Here is a 17,421-nt window from a genome sequence, read left to right on the forward strand (position 1 = left end):
TTCACATTGATTTTCCACTGTGATTTTGGTGTGTTTCAAAACACACTAAATCATACATAGACAGATCTACCAAAAGTGGTAACGTTCCATTAGTATTCGCATTCGAATTTTCAAGCATGGTGTTAAGGAGCTTATCGACTTCGACACCTTATTCATTGCTCATGTGCACCATATACAAGAATGGACAATTCAATGTAACATGTATTAAGATACAGTACAATGTCCAACTTCAGAAACAGACATAGAATGCTAACAAACTGAAAGATGGAAACAAGGAAAAGAGATGAGGAGTCTCAACAAGGAACAATGATTGAGTATGGTTCATTCTACCTCCAAGCTGTTTTGCTGTCATCAGATCTTCGACTTGCTTTGGTTGTGATTCCGATTTTGCAGGTATTATGGTGGTAACAGTCAGAACTTTTCGAAAATTTTCGATCATATGAATTAAAATCATCCAGCTCTGGATATACTTTGGCATCCTCGTCAGACAAGCCATCGTCTTGCAGAGATTCCTGCAGGAAATGGAGACATAAGTTGACAAACTCAGTGCATGTTTAACAAAATCACATTGGCAGTGTGATTTTGTTGAAGCTTGTAACTTTTGCCAAATTTATTGACAATCCAAATATGTGCTACAAGAGAAAGAGGAGCCATAAGTTGAAGAAATTTACAATAAAATGCTAGGAGAGAGGTTTAGTTACGCTGGATCTTGACTTGTTAGGTGTTAAGCATGGATTTAAATCTTTAAGTAATAGGTCATCTGACATGTCCTCAGAGCTAAACTCCTGCATGAATTTCTGAGCTTACAAACCAAAATATTTGCCAAATCCAAAGTAATAGAACTGCTTAAGAAAAATTAAGAACATTTTATGATCACAACTTCCAACTAAATCCTAATCTTACCCAAGAGTTTGAAGCATTTTCCCGGGCATGCCATGGCGGTGTTCTAGGAGAACTTCCATAACCTTGGAAGCCTGTTTTTGCTGAATACTTATCAGCCTTGACCTATCAAGCAAATGAAAATCCAATAAACATCACACTTCTCTATGAAACTGAAAACAAGGATTCAATATCTCATTATAATTCAATGGAATAACATAATCATATGTAGCTACAACAAATTCAGATTGTCTAAACTCAGAAATCACAATTTCCACACATTCACACTGTCAGCAGCTTGAAGTCCTTGTATAAGCTCAATGAATGAGCTATAAAAGCAAACTTGAATTCGGAGCAACTCAATCTTAATCCAATAACTTCAAACTGCTAACTGCATGGAAATTGTGCCCTCCGCGTGACAACAATGAATTCAGAATTGGTAGCATGCAAGGATGTAAGTTATACCTCGGCAAGATCGTCAGCAAGGCTCTGAAGCTGACCAGTAAGAGAAGAAACCTGCTGTTGTAGAGCTGGAATGACTTGTTTTGCTTCTTTCAGCTCTGAGCCTTGCTTCTCTACAAGTTCCTGAAGCTGAGAATTCATAACATCTGGAAACAGTATTGTACTCTTCAATGACTTTATTTCCTCTCTTTGGTTCAAGCACAAATCTTTCAACTTCTCCACCTGCAAATTCAACAAAGCAAAAGTGACTTAAGAGTTCATTTGGACCTCTTCATGAAACACTTTAACAAGAAAGAAAACATAATAATAAAAGCTTACAACAACTATGGACTTTTGAGTTAGACAATAACTTCTTGTATGAGTTAAATTAGCTTTTCCATCTCAATATGTAAAAAAATTGCTGGTTTAACTTATATCAAAAATCTTATAAGAATTTCTTTAAAGAAGAAACAATTAACTTTTTAAAATTGAAATCAGTTCCTGTATATCAATTTTTAACTTCTGCACATTCAATTCACAAATAACTTTTATCTGTAAACCGGGTATCATCCGAGCGCAACTCAAAGAATAATCCCTAGAGTCAGTAGGACTACAATGAATGGCAAAGTTTTTCCTCATGAATTTTAACGTTATTGCTTTTTCAGACAGTATTTGAATCCAAAATCTCTAGTTAAACTAAAAGAGACTCAAACAATCTCATTCAAGTGCTATTGGATACTCTCTACAAATATTAATAAACTTATAAGTTTTTTTTTTTTTTGCAAATGTGAAACAATAAATACACTTTAATTCCTATAATTAAAAAATTAATCATAACTATTCCTTCATATCTTTGCAGAGAAATCACCATTCACCAACAATCGCAATTAAAAAACATCATCTCCAAATCAAACATTGAAAAATCAACAAGTTATAACCTTTATGACAAACAAACATTAATTAAATAAAAAATTAAAAGACCCATAATTGCTATCCATGTTTGCAAATCAGATTCAAAACAAAATAAAAAAATAAAATAAAAAAACCTCTTTATTCTTATTTTCAATTATGAGCTTGAGCTTTGAAATCTCCTCCTCTTGCTCCTTATTGGTACTTAGAAGCTCCCTCTCACTCCTCAACACCATAGCAAGTGTTCTAGTGTTTCCCTTCACTTCAGTCAAAGCCTTCACCTTTTCCTTCTTCTCAGATGACCCATTTTTCCCAAAAAGCTTCTTTTGCAAAGCAGAAAAACCAGTTACCCTTTTGGCATCCTTCTTCAAATCTTGCGCAATAACATCAGATGGAATGAACAACTTGGTAGTAGTGTTCACCGATTTGGGTTTCTTCTCCATAAATGTTTTGACCATTTTGGTTAATGTGGGGTCCACCTTTGTGGTTTGAGTTACATGAGATGATTTAGATTTCACAATGGCACGAGATGAAGATGATTTAGGGTTATTTAACTCAAAAGATGAAGATGGATCTGAAAAATGAGAGGAGGTTGAAGAGCGTGAATCATACGAACTGTATCTTGAAGATGGTTTTTTGGAAAAAGAAAAAGCCATTTTTGAAGTTTGAATTGAAATGAGGAAGAAGGAGGGAGAGAAGACAAGGAGTGAAGTTAAGGATGTCTTTGTATTAGGATGTTTCAGATTGATGACACGTGGAGGGTGATTAAACAAGTTATTTTTTGGCGCTGTACAAATACAAATTCAAAAATATTGCACATGTTATTAGGCGCGGGCTATGGTTATACTTATATTCATTCATTGCATTATTTGTTTCCTATGTTTGGAATTTGGAGATATATTAGTACTGTATTAACATTTTGGAATCTTGACTTCGTATTTATGCTTGCTTATAATTTGGACCAACCTACCAAAACAATAATCCATCTATGAATAATTTTGTTGCAATTTTGTGAAGTCATCCATGGTCAAATATAAACAAAAATATATTTAGATAATTGAAGTATTATTTTTTATTTTTTATTTTTAATTGGATATTTTTATTTTTTCGATGTTATTTTTTATATTTTATTACAAAGTAATATATAATTAAAAGATTTGTTTAACAAATGTCCTTAAGAAAAAAATACAGATTTGATTATAAAAAAAAAAAGACATTGAATTTGTTATAAAATATTAAAAATAGAAATAGAAATTTTTATATTGAAAATAATCGATTTTCAAAAAAATAAAATTCAATTAAATATTTTTAAATGTGTTATTTTAACAAGTGTTTTTAGACACCGTTATAATTTTCTATAAATAAATTATTCATACCATATTTTTATATGTATTTGTATATTTCCTTCAATACGTAAACATTGAATGGATTTCTCGTTACCAACTCTCACAATAAATGTAATTATTATAATGGAAAGATTAAAAAATTCAGTAATCCTCGATTTGCATGATATCATCATAACTTATGTAATTAATAAGGATGGAACTAGCTCTTCGAATGTGATTTTCGACACAAATAGTTTGGGAGAACAAAGATGCTGCAAAAATATTTTGGAACAGTTAAAAATTAGCATAATCATAGTAGATATATAGTAGATATGTGAGGTAATTCATCGACAAAACGACAATCAAATTAATAATCATAAATGAGTTGACCTATATCCATTATAATAATTACTTCAAATTTATTATTTTCGAAAGTATTGTTTGAATTTAGTTTGGACTTTTTTATAACTTAATTTTACCAATACTAACAATCCATAGGTTTTTCTTTTATCTCTTTGGGTTTTCCATCTAAGTTTTATAAAATTTGTTTATAGAGCGAGAATCAGATTTCTCATTTGTTGGCTCAGTTTGCCATTTATGAGTTCAATTATATATGATTGGAAGAATCTTCTTATACTATTACGGACATCCATTTTAAACTTTATTTTAAATCTAAATTTAAAATTTTGACATATATTTTATAGAAATAACAAAACTTTATTTTATAAGAGAGTTAAACTTTAACATTATATATACATTTATTCTAATTTATAAATTACAAGTAACATAAGTTATAATTTTTATTTAGCCTTTCATCAACTTAAATCAATCTACGACTAATATTAAATTTTTTACTGAATTTTGAAATACTATTATTATATATTATATATAAAACATCACTCACGTACGTATATATAATTTTCAAATAAAATATACATATGGATCTTGAAGAATGGTTCATTAAAGATTGAACAGTGCATATCATTTTATTATTTTATTGAGATATTATTATTATTTGAATACTCTATTAGTAATATTTTTTTTATTCTTTGTGTTATCTTTTATATGTAAAATTTCAGAGATTCTATATTTATAAAATATTAAATTATCTTGTTGACAATATCAATTGTTCATTACCACCACAAAATAAATGTAAGGAAATAATTAAGATATACTACAAAAATTATTATATAATCTAATAGATAGTAATATTTTATCTTCTACAAAAATTAAGATATACTCTATTAGTAATATTTTTTTTATTATGTGTTATCTTTTATAATCATTACCACCACAAAATAAATGTAAGGAAATAATTAAGAAATACTACAAATTATTCTATAATTAGGGAAATTTCCAAAATATATTTGGATTTTTCTAATAGCTATACCAATGTAGTAAAATTGAATAATTGAATGTATCACTTGGTCAAGTGATTGCAATGTTTGAGTTTACTTCAAACCAATGCATTTATTAAGTTATCAAAAGTTGCAATCTTTCACAAGAGTTGTTTTCTTTCATCAATTAGTATGAGTTGAAGAGTTGTTTTCTTTCACCAATTGGTATGAAAGAGCACAAGATAAACAACACAAAATTCATGTTACATGAGTCAAAATTATGTCAAAAATATTTTTGAGTCATTTCTTCTTTTCTCTAGTGCACAAGAGTAAATGAAGAAACTTTATTCTGTTAACTATAATTGATCGATAGGCTTGATGTGAATGTTCAATTCACTTCAAGGATTCCAAAGTATCCTGAAGGGGATTCGTCGTTTAATCCGTTTACATCCAACATATATAGATTGGTGGGGGCGAATCGAACCTAAAGCTTAGTATGATACGCACGCTTTAGAATTTATTTGTACAACATTTATCATTATCAAGTTCATCATCTTCTTGTTCAAGATTTACAGCATACCACCAACAAAAAGATCCAATAGATACAAGATTTAAACACATCCTTTAATCACACACTCATAAATAAAAAATAATTAAATAATATATATTTAAAAAATAATTAATCGAAGTGTATGTTTTTGTGCATGCACTCAAATAATATTTATTTTAGACTGTGTTCATATAAGTATTTCTCATATTTTTAAAATAATTATTTTATTTATTTTAAATTAATTTTTGTATTTGAATATTTTAAATAAATTATAATAAACAAAATAGAGAGGATAGTTTACTCAAATATATTTATTAACTATTAGTATATTTCAATTATCATAAATATAAAATAAAATAATAAATTAGACGTAATTTACATAATAGTACTGTTAATTAGACGTGAATTATTCAGTGAATCACCTTTATAATTATCAATTGTTGGGCTGTGCAAGGTTTTATGAGGCCTCAATTTTTTTTTATATAAAATAATAAAATGAGGGTGATTTTATTTTTAATATATTTTTAATTATTTTAAAATTACGAAATTTTAAGTTTAGTCTCTAAAATAGTTGTATTCTCTTATAATCTCTATTATGATTTTAAAAGGGTTAAAAATATCAAATTTTTATAATTAAAAAAATTAACTTTTTCTAAATAAGGACTAAAAGAGAATAAAAAATAATCAAATATTTAAAAGTTAAGTAGATAAAGAAATATCCATAGAAATTAAAATAAAATTTTAAAATTTTATAAAGACTAAAATTTATTTTATCTTAAAACTGCACTTTTTTAATAGAAATCTAATTTTTAAGATTAAAACTGAATCTCAAAAAAATTTAAGACGATCATGTTACCGTAGATCAATATTTAAAAATTATTAAAAAATTTAACTACAATTAACGATACTCTTAAAAATAATTGTTTGCAACCCTTCTCGTTTTTAAGAATAAGGCGGTAATCTTATTAATGTATTTGATTCAATATATATATATATATATATATATATATATATATATATATATATTTATTTATTTGTATTGTTATCGAATCGATATTATCTAAGTCTCTATCTTAATCATAAATAAATAAAAAATAGTGATTAACATTTATGTCTAAAAGATGACGTAAAATTATTAAAATTTTAAATATATATTAACATTGATTTATGATGAATTATGTTTGATGTTAAAATTTGTCTTAATTAAATATTACGGTTGAAAAAAGAAATTTAAATTGCATTAGAAAGTAAAAAGACATACTCTTTTTTACTAATGGAACCGTCATTGTGGCACTGAACGACTATATTTTTATTTGAATTAAATAATAATTTAAGAATTGTATGAAATGAAATAAATAATAAATGTAGTTGCAACAATATTTACGATTTTGGGAGCAAAATTTCAGAATCAATAAACAATATCTTATTTTTTACACACAAATACCATAAACATGCCCGGCGGACATAGACGCCAAAAAAGAGGTCCAATGGTGGACTTCTTAAATTATAAACAATAACTTACTTTTTGGTATATACATCTATAAAAAGAATTTAAAAAATTATTAAAAGTAATAAATTATGCTAGTAAATTCAAGAGGTTCACCATAGAACATTTTGAGATGCATATTATTAGCACCCAAATTAATAATATATAATATGTCAAGGATTTACTATTTTTCCTATTAATTATTTATTGAGTAAATTATAAATAGTAACAATACTCTATTAATTTTTTTTTGTCATTGTATGAATTAATATAATCTATTTTATGTTATTTTTTATTTGTTTGTTATTTTATGTTGATTTTATTTCTATCAATTTATTACACACTATTTAATTTTAGTTCTACCATTTATAAGTTATATATATATAGAATACACACAACTGCCTAAAAGAGATAATAAAAAATGACAAATGATGAAATAACCTAGAGAATTATATAATCTGAAACACAACAACCAAACTCAAATTCTTGTATTCTAGGAGCAATATTAATGGTTACTATCAAGAACAACTCGGTATGTTCGGAGAACCAATCACTCACAACACGGTATTCTACCCGGTAAGCAATAGTATGTTTTTTTTAAATTATTTATTGTGTATTTAAGAAACATTGTTATTATTTTGTAAATTTTAACCTCTAAATGAAAATATGTAAAATGATGAATCCAAATATTTGTTGAATATTTATATAGTTTTCAACTTCACTGTGTCTTGAATTACAATTAAGAAGGATTAATCATGTTTTATGAATAATGTTACACGTTTAGAATATTTAAAATTAATTATGTATATGTAAAATTGATTTTGATAAGATTAATTGTTTTTTAATTGAATTCATTCTTCTTTTAAAATTGATTATGACTTAAATTTAAGATTTATTCAATTAATCTGTATGTAAATAATTTTACATTCAATTTAAAATAAAATTAATTTTACAAAATAATTTATTTAAAATAAATTTTTGTGACTGTTGACTGCATAAATATGTTGAAATGATACCATAAACCGTGAAAAATATATATCTTATTTCTAACCTCTAAAATCAATAAATTGTTATCATAAACCACAACATATATCTTTCACTCAATTAAACAAAAAACATCCATAGTTGCCTCGGCTCAACTTGCAATTGACCAACTACAACAAAACTAATAAACTCAAATTTTCTACCACAAAACAGAAAATAAAAGGCACGTGTTTAATTGAATTCACAGACAAACGATGAGGGGAAAATGATACTTGGAAACAACATATCCGAAACAATTAAGATAAGGTCAGGAAAATTCATAAACTTGACACTTTATATCATTGTTCACCAACACATAAGATAATTCAAGTTATCTTTTGTTTTATTTTTGTAGATTATAGACCCAAAACTAAATGAATAGTTGAAGTGTTTGCTACTCACTATCATATGTATCAAGGGTGAAAGAATAGTAAAAAATTAGTATAATACAAATGAATTACTATTAAATAAATGTTCTAACAAAATTAAATTTAAAAGAAAATATAAAAATCTATTCTAATTAAGAACCCATTGTACTCTTAGAGTAAAATATAATATCTCTCTTCAATTTTATTGAACCGATAGAAGACAAATTAAAAATTAGAATTTACTTCATATATAATGTTATTTTATAAAGTTTTTATATTATCGATCAATTACATTCGTTAGATCTTTTTAAGAAGTCACATTTTAAGATTTAGGTTAAGGATTTGATTTGGAGAATGATAGAAAGAAGAAGAAGATATATTTTTTTTGTGATTTCGGGATCAAATCTTAAAGTGTGAGTTATTTACTTGATAAATTTGATGTTGATGAAGATGAATATATAAGTTTATTTGATAATTTAAGTTATGAATTTGATAAATATATGATTTTTTTTTAAATTGATAATAAATTTTTTGAGTTTATATATAAAAAATAATATCATTAAAATTTTTAAAACATAAAAGATCAAATTAGTACCTAAAATTAAATAAATGATCAACCAGAAAAAAAATAAAACAGCATAAATAATTAAATTATTACCGCAAATGAAATTAAGGGATGAGATGAGATATTATGGCTAAAAACTAAGAGAAACCGTCTCACTTCTAAATAATTCTCTCATTTCAAATATAAACTAGTAGTTTGTTGACAAAATAAATCAGTACTAAATATAATCATACCACCATATTTTAACATACATTCAACCAATAAATCATATATAATTGTACTTATGAAAATTACCATTTTCTAATGTATAAAAATATTTGAAGTGTGTATTTTAATAAAACCCGTTCAACGCACGAATAATACAATTAATCTCTAATTTAAGAAAATTTGATAATAAATGAAAGAATAGAGACTTCTCATAATTAAAAAAAAAAACTCTAAACACTCTCTTGTCCCACTATTTTCCTCTGTTTCTTGTTTTACACCCAAAAGTCTCAACTTCCCGTTGTTTTTCTCTTCACCTTCTCTATTTTACTCTCTTAGCTTCTTCTTGCAAATCATCTAGCTGACATTTCTCACATTATATCAATGGATGAAGATGAATTGTGAGTGTTCTTCTCTCTTTATTGCGTTTTCCAACAATGTAAACATAACAAACAAACTTCTTGTATTCTTTTTCTTTTCTTTTCTTTTCACAATGCAAATGTGAGAATGTTTCCCTATTATTATTATTGTTGTTAATTTTTTCTGTTCATGATATTTTTTAATATATGTATAATGTATCAATGTAAGATGAATTTGGTAGATAACTTTTCAAAAATAAGAACACTACATTTCGATTATCCCTTTCATAATCATTTAGCTAATGGTGGAAACAAAATTAGAATGCAACATGATATATACGAGTAAATGACAAATATGTCTTCTAGTTAAGGATACTTCTCATTCCTTATGATTATACAAAAAATTTCATACTTAACTATATTGAAAGATTTTGTGACAATGGAAAACGAAATTTATACACACCACACCTTGGTAGAATCTCACTAGTTTATTAGAGGTGGAGTCTTGTGTCATGTGCAACATTAGAATACATTATGGATGAAATGAAAATTGGATGTGTAATCCCTTTCTAAAATCAAGATTCATGCTAAAAAAACAAAAGTGTTGGAGCAATCATTAGCTGTTATGATATTGAGTCAACCTAACCACCAGTTTTAGGCCAAAACAAACACAACTAATATTTTATGTTTTTTTTTTTTATGCAAAGTAATTTTTATTTTTCACATAAAGCAAATTAACTTCAAAATTAATATTTATTATTCACCTATAAATAACTGTTATCTATGGCAAAATGCATTAAACTTTATAGTTTTGGATAAGAATAGAGAATTAAGAATAATTTTCTATATTGTTGTTTTTCTTTATAATTATTATTATGTTATTTTTTATGATAAGTTTATTGTTGTTTTCCATGTCTTAGTCAAATTGAATAACATATATTGAAAATTTAGTTATGTTAAGATATTGAAATTTTCATTATTAAATTCAAAATAAAGTAATCTAAACACAAAATTAAAAAGCACGTGAACTATTTTTTATTTTATTTTAGAAAAGTTAAATTTAGAAGATATTTTTAAAGTAAAATTTGAAAGATAATTCATATCTAAATTTATAATTAAAAATTTACTAAAAATTTATTCTAAAATAATTTTACATGTCACATTCAATGAAGAATCAATAACTTAGTTTACACTATAAGCATTTATTAAAATAATTATAAAATGATAAAAAATTTCTTCTAAAGAACGACAAAACTCACACTAAATACAATAAATAAATAAATAAAAAACAGAAATATCTAATTGAACTCCCAGTTCAACGTATAAAATATCTAGGACTACCATTTATAGAATGTAAAACTTTTTATATTTTATTTGGAGAAGTCTTATATGTAAAGCTAGTATTTTTTTGTTTTATATGTAAAACTAGTTTACTCATGTTTTTTTGTTATTCTAAAAAAACCAGTTATACAAAATACAAAGTAGAAGTGGATTCCTCGTAATTCAGTTACACTCAGCAACCCAAACTGAACGTGTTTTGAGTAGTTTGACCTATTTTCTCAAACTCGAACCCAAACATCCTCGTTTCGTATGTCGCACTTTTTCTTCACAAATAGCACAATAAATTCAGATACAAAACCCAAATCCTCTAATTCACCATTAAAAGCTTCACTTTTTCTTCTAAAACAAATTAATCTGAGATACCCTTTTTCAATAGCCTTTAAAATCTAGGGTTTTTAATTTTTCATAAATTAAAAATAAAAGAATTAAAATTTCACTTACCCTCTTCTTCAATTGTCATTGCGCGTCTCAAATTAATTGAGGGTTTCACTCAGAAATTCAATGGGTCGTTCTCGTGGAAATTTTCACCACGCCGATGATGACCCCAGCCAAAGGTTTGATTTTCATTCATCTCTTTCGTTATTGAATTTTACAATTGAAAAGTTCAATTACGGTTTTACCATTGTAATTGAATTTTGCACAACTTGTTTTCCTCAATGTGTATGACTTTGATCATAGATGCAGTTAAATGCTGTGGTGATTTTGCTCTATGATGTATTTAATTGTTTTGTGTGGCTAATTTTATTGGGTGTGTAGGTCAAGGAGAAAAAAGAATGCTGCCAGTGGTGATAATTTAGAATCTGGAGCTGCAGGTAATTTTTCCACCATCACACACTGGTTAATTCTATAGTGCACTGTGAGATTATAGTGTAGAATACATTATATTCTCTCCACATTATTTAATTTACTAAATTTAGATACTTTACATAGAACAACTTTGCAGCTTCAGCTATTACAGGTGTTATGTTACTGTCGCCGTGGTGTGAATTAATCACAATATTACACAAATCTTATTAACATTATTTGCATTATCATATAATGTATAATACTAGTTGAGAGATGAGGAAGGTTAGAACTAGAGAATGAGGTAAGGTAGTGACTACATCTATTCTGTAAATGTGTTTTTATCCATCTGAGATGAAAAAAACTGGATTCTCGGATTTTTTTAATAAATGGTGTTTCGTTGTGGGCGTCGCAGTCATTTTCTGTGATTTTTCTTCACTTCGTTAGATTGAGGAATAACAGTAACAACCACTACCTATACCTTTTTGTTGCAGATGTTTTCTCGGCCGCGGATCTTTTTGTAAAACCTTGATTATAAATAATATCAATTCATACCGTATAAGTCTGTAATTGTATTGTATTATGGAATTAATGTGTATTTGTTTGGTATACAGATGCAAAACTGTAATCGTATGTTTGGACATAAGCAAGCAGATGTTTTGAAACAGAAATGCAAATGTACCTTTAATTAAGTTGTCATCCACCGAAAAGCAAGTTCTAAATATCCTTCTGTATATATTGAATAATCTTTAGCTGAAGATATGATATATGTCTTGCCGCGGATTTCTTTTCTTTCCGTTTTCAAAAAGGAAACAGAAGAAAGTTACAGAATAGATAAGTTGGAGTCGAAAGTGGTAATGCTTAGTGATACTAAACCCTTTTTGCCAAAGAATAAAATATACTACAGCAGTGATAGTTATTTATAGCTTTTGTTTGTCTATTTCGTATTTATTGATTTATGATTCATGGGTTTTGTATGTGCGAAAATGATTTTTTTGGGTTTTCGTGTGAGTCAGGTCAAGGAGCAAGTGAAGGGAAAAGGGCTTTGTATCATTGCAATTACTGTAATAAAGATATTACGGGAAAAATACGTATTAAGTGTGCTGTGTGCCCAGATTTTGACTTATGTATAGAATGCTTTTCTGTTGGAGCTGAGGTGACACCTCACAAAAGCAATCATCCTTACAGGGTTATGGTCAGTAACCATTAATTTCAAATGTCTTCCTTTGATGTTTAGTTAACTTAACCTTTTGATAGAGAGAAAGGCTATCTTGTAATTTTCCTGCTACATTGAAGGTTGATCACTGAGTATAATTTCAGGATTAATCAATTAAAAGTTAGATTAGAAATTATTCTGAAACAGTTTTTTTTATCATATGTGGAATATAAATCATATTTGAAAGAATGTATGCTTGTGTATTTGCGTAACCGCCATTAGAAAATTGCATTACTACTAGTTTTGGCAACATTGTTGTTATTAATATTGATTTGTTTCTCTATGATAGTTTTTTTTAACACGGCTCCATGTTGACAGGATAATTTGTCTTTCCCTCTTATTTGCCCAGACTGGAATGCAGATGATGAAATTTTGCTTCTAGAGGTACTTTGTTTAAATTTAATGCCAGTTGTGTAATACTAATACCATAAAGCATTATATTTGATGTTCAAGAGACCTTTCTAGTAAAACAATTTTGGTTTTAGGGAATTGAAATGTATGGCATGGGAAACTGGGCAGAAGTCGCTGAGCATGTTGGAACAAAGAACAAAGAAGCATGCATAGAACACTATAGGAATGTCTACTTAAGCTCCCCGTACTTTCCTCTTCCGGTATGACATGCATCAACTGAAGCTGCATGCAATTAGTGCTTCTTATCATATTTGTTCATATTAAAGGCATTTTAAATGCTGACCATTTTTATTTTCTAGGACATGTCTCATGTTGTTGGGAAAAACAGAAAAGAACTACTTGCCATGGCAAAAGGACAGGGCGATGACAAGAAAGGTTTGTTGCAATACACAACATGAGATTCATTAGTTTTTATTGTTTGGGATAAAATTGATTTCACTTACATAGCATGATGTTATAATTCATGCATGCCTCATTTATCACTTCTTTTAGATCACTTGAACTTGTAGACTTTTAGCATGAATTTATATTGAATAATGTATCTTAAAGGCTCATTTATATGTTGCTGATAATTGATTAAAATATATTTTAGTTTAAAAGAACAATAAATTTATAATCATCTATGGTTTCTGATTTTTCGCAGATTTTTTTTTTTGGGTCATATTTTTCTTAATTAATGGTCACATGTGATTGGCACAGGAGTTTCCATGGGGGATCTTAGTTTAAAGGAAGAAACACCCTATTCTCCATCTAGAGTCAAGTAAGGTTATCATTTTTGTATGCATTAACTCTTGTCATGTTCAATACCATTTTCTGACTTCTAATTGTTGATTCAGAGTTGAAGATTCTCACAAAACTGGTTCCAATAGCCGTTTGGCTTCCAATATGAATTCAGGTAATCTAAGTAAGTCGATAGCTATGAGCCATATAACAATGAGTGAATAGGCAAATTGTTCTTGAAATTGTAAGCGTTGGTCAAATTAGCCTCTGAATTTTACAAATTGACAAATACATCTTGAAATTGTAACATATCAATCAAAATAATCCATATTTAAACTTTTATCGTTAGAAACCATGATGGGACATATTAATTGAATATGTGACCTCTCTGCGTTGATCTCATATCAACGTCATCATAACATTAACTAATTTTCTTATGAAATTTAAATATTGGATGAACTAATTTTAATCTGTCAATAATTAGTCCATGCATAATTACAATTACTTACAAATTTGTCTGAGTTGACAAAATTTCATTGGCAAATTTTTTCCCGATAAGATGACATTCATAAGCCATATATTCAGTTATAGTGCCACATCAAAATATCTAATAGCAAAAGTTTACTGATGACTATTTTGATTGATATTTTACAATTTTAGAGATGTATTTGTCAATTTGCAAAATTTATGGACTGATATGACTGACAGTTACCATTTGAGGGACCAATTTGGCTATTTACTCTAACAATTTGCTAATTATCATCTTCTTTTGATCTCTATATTGCTTATATATTGCAGAGTCAGATTCTGCGCCCTCAGGCAACACACATGCTGCATCTGCCACTAACCAGAAGGCGTCCAATGTAGGCCGGGGTAAAGGTGGTCCTGCAATTGTCAAAATGGAAGGTGTGCATTTTATATTTGGTCCTAAATCTCAATTGACATTATTAAGTTCTAACCTTTGGACTTCTACCCCCATAGAAACTTTTTAAAATAGACCAACATCTTTTTGGAATAATAACTTTTACTTTAATTTGTATTAAAAAAGTGAAATAAGATTATCATGTATTTCTGTTTTGCATTATTTTTAAACCATAGTAATGAATAAAATTTGAAGTAATTTAACAATTCATGACATTACATTTTCTATCTTCAACTTCCTAGTTCTTTTGCCATTGGCAGATTCTCCAGTAGACAGAGATTTTGGAGGAAAGAAGCCAAATTCCTCAGCAAATGAAGGCTCTTTAGTTGAAGCCAGTGGTTATAACGTGAAAAGACAGGAATTTGATCCTGAATATGATAATGATGCTGAACAACTACTCGCCGAAATGGAATTTAAGGACACTGACACTGAGGATGAGAGAGAGATCAAACTTCGTGTGTTGCGTATCTATTCCAAAAGGTCAACAACCATTTTAGTTTTCTAGGTTTCTTATCCTGAGTCATCTATAGGTATAAATATTTGAAGTTATTTGCAGAGTATTATTGCTCATACTCCCATCTTTAAATTGAAATACGTTGCAGGCTTGATGAAAGAAAGCGCCGGAAGGATTTCATACTTGAAAGAAATTTGTTATACCCAAATCCATTTGAGAAGGATTTAACTCCTGAGGAAAAGACAATATGCAGGAAATATGACATATTCATGCGGTTTCATACCAAGGAAGCTCACGAAGAATTGCTCAGAACAGTCATCTCTGAACACAGAGCTCTTAAAAGAATTGAAGAGCTTAAGGTTCGAGACTCGGGCTTAAGATTTCTTAAACAACAAATTCTTGCAACTCATAAAGCATACTAGATACGACTTATGAGTTGCAAGAATTTGTTGTCTAAATTTATATCCAATCAGAGTTTTGTATTTGTACATTCACGTTTTTAATGGATGCTTCATTTAGCTGTTTGTATTGATTCTGTGGCAGTTGGTGCGCATACTGCATCACCTGAATCAAAAAATTGACATTAATTCTGTATTTGAACATGGTAATGCAGGAAGCCCGGGCTGCTGGTTGTCGTACTTCGGCTGAAGCAGATATTTATTTAGCAAATAAGAGAAGAAAGCAATCCGAAGAAAGTGCTCGTAGGGCAAGAGAAAATCCTCAAGTTATCCCAAACAATCACGGGGTTCCAAATGCATTAATGTCTCCAGACTCTGCCAGTAAGGATTTGAGTACTACAAGACCTGCAGGGCCTGCTACTTCAAGTTCTGTCAATGAAATGGATAGAACAGGATACTATGGAACAGATTTACTTTCTGAACCTGTAAGCATGTTTGTCTTTGCCAAGTTTGCATTTTAAAACTGTACATTGATTATTAATGTATTTTCTGAAATTGTCGGCTGTAATTACCATGTCAGGAGAAACGCTTGTGCAGTGAGTTAAGGTTGCCTCCGGCCGTGTACCTAAAGATGCAAGAGCAACTGTCTATACAAATGATTGCCGGCAATGTCACCTCGAAATCGGATGCTCATCAAATGTTCAAGATGGATACCATGAAAATTGACAGGGTGTATGATATGCTCATTAAGAAGGGAATTGGTTCACCATGAGAACTCTCCTAATCTATTTTTCTGTTCTAGGCCTCCATAATAATAATCAAAATAAAATTTAGTTGTATATCAAATTATCAACATTTCTAGAAATTTTGAAGTGTTGTATCATGCTTTAGTAATAGGCAGAGTTAGATATAGTACTATACACACAAGTTAATCCTGCTTTCTGTCTGAACATTTTCCATCAATGAGGGGAGTTGGTAGAAGTGGTGTGTACTTAGCTTCATAGGGTGATTGAAGATTTATTGCTAATATGTAGACTATCAATTTTTTTGCTTAATAAATCTTCTATTTACTTAGATGTTGTTTTTAGGGTACCCTTGAAGATTTTTGTTGCACATTTTTCTTTTCTTAACAATTTTTTCAATCGTGACAAATGTTTTAAGTTCGAAAAGTGTAAGCAGCAACTAATAAGTGTTTGGAAGAAGCAATCCTCAAGTATCAAACTGCACAAGTTGTTCAAAGTTCAAAATCAGGTTAAATTAATGTAATTTGTTGAGGGCTAAATAAATTAAAAATTAAAAACTGAAAATTAAGTTTTACTATTTTTATTTTATTATTATTATTAATTAAAAAAATCAAGTTTTTTTTAGTGTTAGAAGAGATAGTTTTATTATCATTTTATCACATTATCTATGCTAGAATATTTATTTTCTTTTCTATTTTATGCAATTTATACTTGCTAAAAATATGAGTTTAACCGTTATGAACTACTTTGCTTTGCTAAAACCTTTTATGATCTGTTATGTGCAAAAATAGATTTTTTTTTTATCCTCCGTTTTAAAAAAAAATTCAATTATGTTATATATTAAAATATTATACTATTTTTTTAATTTTCAAGAAGTAGCATCTCCACTTTACGACTACCTGAATAATGTTTTTTTTTTCCTTCTACAAATGTTAAAATAAAAAAATTAAAATGTCGAAAATGACCACACTCTGAAAATACGACATC

The 17,421-nt window shown here is 28.3% G+C and overlaps 2 protein-coding genes across 5 annotated transcripts; one reads left to right on the forward strand and one right to left on the reverse strand.

Moving 5' to 3' along the window:
* Positions 1 to 67: 67 nt before the first annotated feature.
* LOC101514061 (uncharacterized) lies at positions 68 to 3,142 on the reverse strand. 2 transcript variants are annotated; one of them, XM_004486277.4, is made up of 5 exons: positions 2,367 to 3,142; positions 1,345 to 1,563; positions 904 to 1,005; positions 702 to 785; positions 68 to 512 (listed from the first exon to the last, which is right to left on the reverse strand). In XM_004486277.4, exons 1-5 carry the CDS (start codon positions 2,883 to 2,885, stop codon positions 327 to 329), a joined length of 1,110 nt encoding a protein of 369 aa, XP_004486334.1. In that variant the 5' UTR covers positions 2,886 to 3,142; the 3' UTR covers positions 68 to 326. The 2 variants fall into 2 exon arrangements, with proteins under 2 accessions (XP_004486334.1, XP_004486335.1); XM_004486278.4 differs by having other exon boundaries at positions 672 to 785.
* A 7,778-nt stretch (positions 3,143 to 10,920) lies between these two features.
* LOC101514613 (transcriptional adapter ADA2b) lies at positions 10,921 to 16,765 on the forward strand. Of its 3 annotated transcripts, none has more exons than XM_004486279.3 (13): positions 10,921 to 11,341; positions 11,544 to 11,599; positions 12,587 to 12,765; positions 13,105 to 13,170; positions 13,272 to 13,397; positions 13,497 to 13,572; positions 13,897 to 13,957; positions 14,034 to 14,101; positions 14,716 to 14,823; positions 15,100 to 15,319; positions 15,442 to 15,652; positions 15,907 to 16,176; positions 16,272 to 16,765. In XM_004486279.3, the coding sequence occupies exons 1-13, from the start codon at positions 11,289 to 11,291 to the stop codon at positions 16,461 to 16,463; spliced, it is 1,686 nt and encodes a 561-aa protein (XP_004486336.1). In that variant the 5' UTR covers positions 10,921 to 11,288; the 3' UTR covers positions 16,464 to 16,765. The 3 variants fall into 3 exon arrangements, with proteins under 3 accessions (XP_004486336.1, XP_004486337.1, XP_073220859.1); XM_004486280.4 differs by having other exon boundaries at positions 10,923 to 11,341; positions 14,034 to 14,092; XM_073364758.1 differs by lacking the exon at positions 10,921 to 11,341 and adding an exon at positions 12,185 to 12,280.
* The last annotated feature ends 656 nt before the right edge of the window (positions 16,766 to 17,421 follow it).

This window comes from Cicer arietinum, chromosome 1, assembly GCF_000331145.2.
Source record: "Cicer arietinum cultivar CDC Frontier isolate Library 1 chromosome 1, Cicar.CDCFrontier_v2.0, whole genome shotgun sequence".
NCBI lineage: Eukaryota > Viridiplantae > Streptophyta > Magnoliopsida > Fabales > Fabaceae > Cicer > Cicer arietinum.

Coding starts and splice junctions, on each gene's coding strand:
- LOC101514061 (XM_004486277.4), bottom strand. CDS start 2,885: ATGGCTTTTTCTTTTTCCAAAAAACCATCTTCAAGATACAGTTCGTAT. Junction 1,564..2,366: donor TTGAAAATAAGAATAAAGAG/GTTTTTTTATTT, acceptor TTGAATTTGCAG/GTGGAGAAGTTGAAAGATTT. Junction 1,006..1,344: donor TTGCTGACGATCTTGCCGAG/GTATAACTTACA, acceptor TTTGCTTGATAG/GTCAAGGCTGATAAGTATTC.
- LOC101514613 (XM_004486279.3), top strand. CDS start 11,289: ATGGGTCGTTCTCGTGGAAATTTTCACCACGCCGATGATGACCCCAGC. Junction 11,342..11,543: donor GATGATGACCCCAGCCAAAG/GTTTGATTTTCA, acceptor TTGGGTGTGTAG/GTCAAGGAGAAAAAAGAATG. Junction 13,573..13,896: donor ACAGGGCGATGACAAGAAAG/GTTTGTTGCAAT, acceptor TGATTGGCACAG/GAGTTTCCATGGGGGATCTT.